The 10,141-nt window shown below is 38.5% G+C and overlaps 1 protein-coding gene across 13 annotated transcripts in view; it reads right to left on the reverse strand.

Moving 5' to 3' along the window:
* The window catches only part of SNCAI (synuclein alpha interacting protein), a 147,014-nt gene that overhangs the window by 63,253 nt on the left and 73,620 nt on the right, over window positions 1-10,141 (reverse strand). For 6 of the 13 annotated variants that reach the window (XM_071098551.1, XM_011710080.3, XM_071098547.1 and 3 more), the window contains 2 exons: window positions 10,030-10,132; window positions 80-220 (listed from right to left, as the gene is read on the reverse strand). In XM_071098551.1, coding sequence (XP_070954652.1) covers window positions 80-220; window positions 10,030-10,086 — 198 coding nt within the window. In that variant the 5' untranslated portion in view covers window positions 10,087-10,132. Of the gene's footprint in view, window positions 1-79; window positions 221-10,029; window positions 10,133-10,141 lie in introns of those variants that run through there. The other 7 variants (XM_011710090.2, XM_024787142.2, XM_011710085.3 and 4 more) reach the window with 3 other exon arrangements.

Consider the following 10,141-nt stretch of genomic DNA (forward strand, 5'->3'; position numbering starts at 1 on the left):
ATGGAAGGTTTCCCAGGCCTTCATCCCAGTTCACAGGACAGATGGCCTTTTATAAGTAACTGTCAGTTCGCCAACATACCTCATTCTCAGGACAATGGCAAGCTCCCAGGGCAGCAACTACTGTCAGTTTGGCCCTATGGGAACCAAAGCCCAATGCATCTTCCCTGTCTGTGTCCTCCAGTCCAAGCTTTTGTAGCCTGTTCCCTTGACTCCTATTGTCCTTGGGTAAGAAGAGTGAAGAGGGGGCTTGCAGTTAATGAAGAAGCATTACATTTTCTATCTCTATAATTTATTCCTTTTCTAGAAGTCTTCCAGAGGTTACTCCCAGTGAAAATAGACTTTTTAATCTAAATTTCTTTTCCAGACTTCTTTTCCACTTCTCTACCATGTCCCAAGAAGAGCTCTGACAAAGGTTGACCAGCTGCCTCAGCTTCTTCAAAGTCCCTGTGCTTCCAAAGTTTTGTTTGCCTTCTGTTCCTTTACTCAGGGGTCCCCCATTTCTGCAATGCCCTCCTCTAGCCATGCAAATGCCACCATTCCACAAGGCAAGGCCAGCTGTGTTCTGCTTCTCCATGAAGCCCTAGCTGATTGCTTTAGCCCTTACTGACTTTTCTCTTTTCTCCCCTTGGTAAGTTTCTGCCTTGTCATGTGCTGTGGTGTTTCTTACATGAAGGTGTTGGCTTCCATAAGCATTTGAGTGAAAGAATGATATTTTTGACTTGTATATGTGCATGGCACACAGGGACTGATTAACTGTTTAACTTAAATACCAAGATGTGTACATATTGACTAATCCCTGGGCATAATATTAGAGACATTCAAAGGAGTTCTTTCATGTTTAGGTAGTAAGTGGGACCTTCCTACAGGCCTTTATACCAACACTAGAATTAATTAGCTTTCTGAATGAAAATTTGACTAAGGCTCTGCAGTCTATAGGACAAAGACCATAAGCCTTAGCATGGCACATGAAGCCTTCCGTGAGCTCAGCCTCATTTTGCATTGTCTACTTCTCTTCTGATTGCGGCAATAACAAATTCTTGGGGGTTGCCCTACCCATTGTTTTGCCTGTCTATACCTTTACATATGCTATTCCATCTACCTGAAATGCCATTCTGCCCATTTCACTAGGCAAACCCCTTTTAATTCTTCAAGCTTTGCCTGAATATCACTTCTACAAAATCTTTTCTGAGTCTGCCCCACAAGGAAATAATGCCAGCTTTCAAAGTGTGGTCTCTGGACCAGTGGTATCAACACAACCTAGGATTTGTTAGAAATTCACATTCTTGGGCTCCATCCCAGACCTACTGAATCAGGAACTCTGAGGGCGGGGCCCAGCAATCTGTTTTTTCACAAGCCATATGGGTGATTCTACCGCAGGATGAAATTTGAGAACCATTGTCCTGTATTATTTCCTGATGTTAGGCATATGTCCATTACAGAACTCATCACAGGATGGTTCATCTGTATGTTTGCCTAACTGCTTTCTCTGCTTCCTGAAGGTGTGGACAATATTTTATTTACCCAAGATACTAGGCACTTATTAAACCAAATAAAATTAATTCCTCTAGATATGAGGACTAATGAGGCAGGGATATAGCTCAGTCCGTAATTTTGGTGGCAGTAATAATAATACTGTCAGTCGTTAATATTTACATAGCACTAATCTTAGAAAAACCCATAATTACAAGTCTAGCAATAAATCGTTTTATATTAAAAAAATTCTCAATATATTAATAGCATGAGTAATGGCTGATGGCTTAACCTTTTGTATAAAGGACAATGGATTTGGAGCCATAAGATCTGGATTGAAGTCCTGGTTCTGACACTTATTAATGCTGTGGTTCTGGACAAATAATTCATTTAATATCTCTGGGGCTCAGTTTCCTTGTGTGTAAAACACAGATAATTATACGAGGTAACGTAGATGCAGTCATTTTGCAAACTGTAAAGCTCTAGTAAATGTCTGTCTCTTCTCTTCATCCTGTTTTCTATGTGTGCCCCCAGAGCTTCCCTCCTCATCTTCATTTCTGCCATGACTTTAAGTTCAGTAGATGAAGATATGAGAACTAACGAGGTGGCAAGAGAGGGGTTGAGCTGGGAATAGAAAGGAAAGGAAATATAGCTCAGCCTGTCTCAGTACATTATTTGGCTTCTCTTTGTTCTTCCCTCACTGAAGAGAGTCTGTGGCCCAGGGATGACACTGAAAAGTCAGCTTCAAAAACTTCACAAAGTTGATATGGTACAAGATCATCCTATATATCCCAGCCTACACCAGTCAGTTTTGTCACCATGCCATGCAAAACAGTTGGAACATGCATAAGATTCATAATGACAGTGCGTGATTTCTACATTGGACTATGGGGATCTCTGACCACCCTAGATATTGTTCAGGGCTGAAAAGCTTTGGCCCTTATTCCTGAAAACCGGAGCCAACTGAGCGAATGAGCAGACATTACTCAAATGGTAATGAGCCACAGAAAATGAAAGAACTAACATCCCAAGCACCTTTGCAAGCTAGAGACTTTTAAACTACTAAGGCCCCATAAAAGTTTCCAAAAGAAACAATTAAGCCAGCCATCCAAACAACCATGGTGAAATTCATATTTCTCACACAGTTTTCCAAAATTCAGGCAGGTATCTTAACAGGCACACAATAAAAACAATGGCAATAATGTGTACAAGCAAAGCTGGGAGTGACAGCAGAGACATCTACTTGAAATGAGATTTCCAGAACATAATATTTTTCTACAAATGTGGCTTCCCCTCCAAAGGCCTGCCCTTCCAGTTCAGGAAGACTTCATGCCCTCCATTTTAAACTGCGTTCCACTGCCCCTTCTCTTGGGACATGGCACTAACGGTCTGCTCCTCCACTGCTAACCCTTTGCTGGGGCTCAGGTTTCCTCTTTTCCCATCTCCTCAGGACTCTTGCCTGCCACCATTCTTTCCTCTCTCCTTCTCCTCAGCCCACTCTCAGCATTGGCTTTCTCCTCTGGTCTTATAAAGATAAGCAAGCACCACTACCACCTCAAGACACTGCCTCCTTGACGGAGCATGGGCCTTCCTGCTCCTGCATTTATCAGCCATCTCTTCTGAAATAATTGTCTCTATGTTTCTAATTTCTCATCTCTGCATTTACTCCTCCAGCCCTCATGATAGGATTCTGCCCACCACCCATTAGACACTGTGCTTATTAGGGACACCAAGGGGGTCTTAACTGGAAAATTCAGAGGGCAGTTTTCAACTCTTATCTTTATAAAGACCTATTTGCCACTATCAACTATTGTTTAAAATTCCTTAAATTCCACCCCGCTTGCCTTTTTAGTTCCCTTAGTTTTATTTCTTTAACTTTGAAAACTTCTTTCCAGTTTCTTTTGTAGAAACCTCTTTTTCCAGACCCCACCACATGGGATATACTTCTGCACAGTTCAATTTTTGGAATATTCTTCTCTTTCCACATTCCATGTTTTCACAGATGACCTTAACTATACCCCCACTTTCAACCACCACCTCTACATAGTACAGATACTGGTGATCCACACTTTCATACCTCTATTCCACTCTGCTTTGAATATATTTCTTCCCACCATTTGGGCTCCATTAATGAAAATTATTATAACTAATCCTATTTTCAAATAAATTTGAATTTTGTTCTGGTACCTCATTTTTATTGTATCTTCCTTCCAAGAGTTTTTTTTTTAAATTATTTTATGCTAAGACATTGTTTGTAGTTGGTATTTGAGAAAACTCAGTAACTCTTTTGATCATTTTAAGAGTACATCAGGAACTACTCCATTGCAATGTTAATTAATATAATGTGTAGTCAGGCAAGAGATAAAGATCCACTTGGTAAATGTGGTGAGATCACAGTATTGAATGACCTCCTTCTATTGTATAATAAGAAGTGGACATGGATGGAGAAGACACCTACCTGAACTGGGAAAACCAGAGGTGACCATTGGGCCCAGCAGATGTAATTTTCAATGCAGTGGTTACAAACATGGATTCTAGAGTCAGACTACTGCATTATATCCTGACTTCACCATTTTCTAGCTAATTAATCTTAGTTAACCTTTGTATATCAGTCTCTTCATTGGTAAAAACAAGGTTCTGACTGTACCTTCATTAGGGTGTGTCCGGGAAGATTACGAACTAGTAATATAAAACCTGGGAAGAGTGTCTGATGCACAGTTAAGTGTTCAATAAATGTTAGCATCATATTATTGTTTATATTTAAAAGTACCAAAACCAGCATTTTAAAATGATGCCAAAGTAATCATAATTATAGAAGCAAAAATTACAAATGACAAAAGAATTACAAGAAAAAAGTATGTTGTAGTAGGGCAGATGGCCAGTCATAAACCTTGTTCAACTTCAGTGATAGTCTATTTTTAATTGTGAGCCAATAATCAATCACTGTCACAATATAAAGACTCATTGCCAAGAATGGAGCTTAGTATTGTAATCAAATGTGACCTACCATGAAGTTAACCTGACATTTCATAATGTGCTTAGTTATTAATACAGCGTACTATATACACATTGAGAGCACAGCAAGTCTGTGTCATTCACCCCAAGCTTAGAACCAAGCCTGGTACTCTGTTAATGTTTAGTATATGCTTGTTGACTAGATTGGCATAAAAGCTAATTGTGATGAAAAGATGAACAGTTTTTGTCAATAATCTGCATAGTCAATCTAGTAATTTCTATTGACTATCAGGTAAGATAAGAACTTCCAGGACTATCTGCAGAGTAAAAGGGAAAATTTTTAAAAATCCATTGGTTGCTCATTCTTCTTAGAAATCTCTCTATTTGTAGAGTTATTCTCTCCCTTCTCTGGCAGAGGTGTCCGGTCCAAGATTTGGAGTTTGGGAACCTAGATTCTAGTCCTGGGGTCTAACACTAACAATAGAATATCAAAATATAACTCATCTTTTCTGGATTAGATGATTCCTAATTCGTTTCCTGGCAGGTGTTAAGAAAAACAAGATAACATATATGGCATATGATGTGAGAACAAGGTGTGAGGTTTCTGATGATGCTGAGCTGGAGAAGGGAAGAATGAGAGGCAATTTAGCCTCGAATGCAGGATATCACAAAAAACACTGCATAAAGCTGAGGTATCCTGGACAGTTGCTAGAACAAGATCACACTGAAAAACACTAAACAAAGTTTCCATATAGATAAGAACAGGGCAACTCCTAGGAAGGGCAGGGCTTACAGACAGAGACAGTGAAGAAGGGATTGAGCCACTCAGAGGCCACATGAAAGTGTTGGTCACCTTCTAGAAGGTACAGAAGAGAGTACAGTAAGGTCCATCTTACTCAGGAGATTCCTTGCTGGAGAGAAGGGGAAGCCAGGTTCTTTGTACCTTGAATACCTTTATATTCTTTTTCACACGTAAGCTGTATTCTTTGCCCATGCCAGCTCATTGCCTGAGTCTACTTGAAATGAGTCTTTCTCAAAATGTAACAAAATCTCGGGAAGCATCAGGGGATTGAATGGCGTAAAAGGTGATGCACACAAAACAGAAGGGGGCAGGCATTTTTAGTAAAAATGCTGCACAGTCTGTGTGATAGAAAAATATGAAAACTCACTGAAAGTGAGATTATTTTACCATAAGAATTAATTTTTCTATCAGACAGTGGTTCAAGCACCTTAGGAAAATGAACCCACATAATTTTGTGCCATTACTCTAGGTTCAAAGGCTTTGACCAAAGAGGATTGAAAAGTGGAAGGATATTTATTATCTTGATCTCATTTGACCTGTACAAAAATAGTTTATGCAATTGCCAAAAAAGTCAACTTTCATCAAGGTTGCAGTCAGAGTTATACAGAAAGGCAACAGAATATTTCTTTTACTTCTATTTGTGTGTGTGTGTATATGTCTGTATGTGTAAATACTTACATGTATATATGTGTATATATGTAGCTATGTGCATGTGTGAGTGTATGTGTATAAATCCAGGGTGATAGGTTGAGGTATTACCATTTAACAGATGGGAATGTTGAGGTACAGTAAAATTAAAAGATTTGCTTAAGTTCTCATTAACTGGTTTCATTTTACTTATTTATAATTATCAATCCCTTTACTTCGAAAAAATAATTCGTAATCACTACAGTGCCAATCAGGGATAGTGATGGGTGAGGTCACTGGTCTAGAGAAACTACTACTCAGCTAAGTTGCATAGATGGGGAGGAGTAAGGTGGCCAAATAGTTCTGCATTTAGGTCCTGGCCCTGTAACCTTGCAAATGTCAGACAAGCTCTCTGAGCCTCAATTTTCTCATATGCCAAAAGGAATAAAAACAGAGTTTGCCTTGCAAAGCTGATGTATGAGGCTTAAACAAGATAATCCAGTCAAAGAGTTTATCTCAGTGTGTGGCACAGCCAACATTAGTGGATGGTGGCTGTGAGTGAGCTCCTCAGGAGATCCAGAGTTCAGCCTCCGCTTTATTTAGTCCTGTGTGTGAAACTATTTTTAAGAGCACCACACTGGCCTCTCTTAATAAAATAAATACACCATAGCTCCAAAGAATTCCAGAGGGTTTTTGTTTTTAAGATATAGGGATCTGGCTTCCATAGGAAGAGAGAGCAATCTGCGAACCCATTCACAGTGACAGAAAAACCCTGCTTTAAACTTTTGTGCTTATGTGTCGTCATCTCTCCCTTGCAGACCTGCAGCTATTGCAGAATGTTCTGCCCTTTTAGATGGCAGGATTACAAGAATGTATAGTTTAAACTTTGTGTTTTGCAAAGGATGTGTGTTATTTTCTAGTCTGGGAAACTTCAAAATAAATTAGCTGCTGTGTTTTCTCTCATTAAGGCAAAAAAAAGTTCTAGTTGTTTTTTCTACCAATATACAGCTTGTGTTTTAATTAAAACAAGAACCAGGCTCATGATCAGAGGGAAAAACCATGGAATAGAAAGCCTAGACTATGTAATAGGGCTATAGCTGGAGAGTAAGGAGAAGAGTTTGAAACTAGGGCATCTTTTTCATAAACATCTTTTTCAGATGTAATGTGCAGTTTCCTCCCCTTCCTGCCACTTAACCAGGAAAGAGGCATAGGGGCTGTCAGAGATGGAGGCTTATGGAATTAAAAAAAAAAAAAAAAAAGCATGTTCATGGGAAACTACATTTCTTTTTATGCCAGTGAATTAGCATGTTGAACACATTTTTATTCTTTTTTCAATTTTAGCATTTGAATAATCTTCATTTAGCCCTTAAAGAAGCTGTGACATTCATTGTTCCTGGTTTACCTAAACTGCCTGAGAACAATCATTTCAGTATTTAAGAGGTTGTCTCCAGTTCTTTTTCCATGTAATCATTAAGTTAGAACAATATGATTCTGGCTTCGTTAAGGTATGAAGTCTGGATCATACTAAATTATGATAAAATAATCTATGTTGTAGAGTTTGCCAAAGCAGAGCTTCTTCAGTTTCAAGTGGATTTAAATAGACTAGGATTTCTTATTCTTAGTATTACTGACATTTTGGGCTAGACAATTCTTGTTGTAGGGGATTGTGCTGTGCATTGCAGGATGTTTAGAAGCCTCTCTGGTCTCTACCCACTAGATGCTAGTAGCATCTCCCCAGTATGACAACAAAATATGTTTCCTGATATTATTAAATGTTTCTAGGGTAGGGGTGGGGCAGGTAAAATTTCCCCTGATGTGAACCACTGCAATAAACTATATTCATCCCGGAGAAGCAGTAAAGTGTTGTGGCTAAAAGTAAATACTCTGGAGACAGAGTACACCTAACCAGCTGGGTAAACCTGGACAAATTATATAAAATCTTTATGCTACAGTTTCTTCATCTGTAAAATGAAAATAATAACAGTAACTTTAGAAGATTGCTGTGAGGATTAACCAAGATAATGCCTGTCCCATGGCAAATGTTCAATAAACGTTAGCCATTATTATTATTTCATCAATTACTATGGAATTTCATATCTATGCAATCTCAAAATCTGATATAAGTTTAAATGCAGGTTAAAGAACCAAACAATAGAAACATGTTTAAGAGGGAAATTTTGGGTGCAGTTACACAATTACAGATGGATATCTTTGTTTATGTTTTAGAGTGATCAAGTTATAGACACTCAACTATTGCATAATCCTGTAGCCTAGTTTGCTAAACGGTTTTAGTTATTGCTTAATGTATTTTATTATCTTTCAAGTGGAGATTCCCAATTCATCAAAATTATGGGCTGCTGCCAGATGATTCTTCTGTAAATACAACTGCTCTGTTGTACTAAAAAAAATCTTGACTTTATGCCTAGTGTTTTCCCTTGAGTTCTTTCTTCACCATTGGTCATATAAATATTATTGTATTATTCAGTGAAATAATAACAAAAGCTACCATTTTCAAGAGCAACTTACTGTGTGCCAAGCTATGTGTTTCACATATATTACTATTTTACTCAATTGTCAAAACAACCTTAAGTGTATCTCAGAAAGGTGAAGTTAATGTGCTATTCAGCCAGTAAAGGTCAGAACAAGGTAGGAGCCCAGGCTGGCTGCTTTTAAAGCCTTCACTTTTAAAACACAACATTATCAAAGCTCAGAGAGCTACCACCTAACTCCCAATCATAACACAGTTTCCCTTTCTATAACACCTTCCATCCTATCTACATACACCCATGCTATCATTCACATTCCTTGCTTTTTCCCACAATGCTCAAAATACTGTGAGGGGAGTGATCATAAAAGAACCTTGCTTCGAATACTTCCAAGTCAAGCATAGTGACTTAGAGAGAGAAAGAAAGAGAGAGAGAGAAGAGAGAGAGAGAGAGAGAGAGAGAGAGAGAGAGAGAGAGAGAGACAGGCAGACAGACAGACAGATAGACAAAAATATATCATGGGAAGGAAGAAGCTCACTTCACATTGGTTTTAATGAGGACTAATAAAAATTGTCTGGAAGCTGAAATAGGCAAATGTTGAATTCCCATTTCTCTGGTACACACACAAAAAAGACTCACCCAAGGTTGTACAAAATAGGTGATTTATCAAACTCTTCCCAGTAATCCAATTCTTGTGTACAGTATTCACATTTTACTTCAAGGCAAGGTGTAAAATAGATGAATAAATCACTACCAGAGGCATGATAAAGTAAGTTCATCATTTTGAGGCAATTTTAAAGTAGAGACTTTGAGTGATGACCCAAAGCTCCATGCCCTGAGAGATCCATGGAAGATAAGGTTACAAGTTGTGAACTTGAGGGTCCTGGAAAGTAAAGGTATATGGCTAGCTCAGAAACAGCAACCTTCTCATCACATACTCTGAGAGTTAGCCAGTTTTGCTGGGGCACTCCAGGCCAACATGTTTGCTAGTGCAGCAGAATTGATTATGTGGTCCCGGAAAAGGCACAAGCAGCTCAAAGCAAGATGCACGTCAACAATCCATTCCAAGCAGCCCTGATTTAAGCAGTAGGAAGTTTGTGGCTGTTATGGGAATTAAGAGACTCATCAGCCCACAACATTACAGGATTAAGCAGGACCTCAAAGGTCAGCTAGTCCAGTTCTTATCGCTGCAAGAATTTTCCTTAATACTCCCAACAAACTTACAATCTGTGCTTTGATATCTACAGTGATCGGAAAGACTCCTTTTATTGTTCATCAATTAATAAATTCCAACTTGGCTATTCTTTAGTCAGTGTCCCTGTGAACTCTAGAAAATGCTGGCTGTGGAATAGCCAGCCACATAAGAGAATTTGGAATTAACTCTATGAAAGTGGCTACATTTTATAAGTATATTCAATCAATAGTTTTGACAACATTGGAAGACATTAGGAATGAAAGGCTCAGTGAAGTTAAATGACTCATCTTCCAAAACACACACTTAGGTAGGATTCACTTCTTGGTCTAAGAGATCCCCCAAAACCACACTGAGTCTGTCACACAGGATTTCTACTGTGAATTTCTAAATGTAGTCAGAAAAGTTGAGGACATATAGACTATAATGGAGAAAGTAGGCTATGAAGTTGAAGGCAGATTATCTTGAAAGCATTTCTTGCATACAGTAATACTTACAGATATGTCATCACTAAAGTCAATTTCATCCAAATCAAGGTATTCAGGGGCTTCCATTATTCTTCCTTGCACATTTTGAGTATGGTCAAATACTTATAAATTCCTGAACGAG

This window comes from Macaca nemestrina, chromosome 6 (genome assembly GCF_043159975.1).
Source record: "Macaca nemestrina isolate mMacNem1 chromosome 6, mMacNem.hap1, whole genome shotgun sequence".
Classification (NCBI taxonomy): domain Eukaryota; kingdom Metazoa; phylum Chordata; class Mammalia; order Primates; family Cercopithecidae; genus Macaca; species Macaca nemestrina.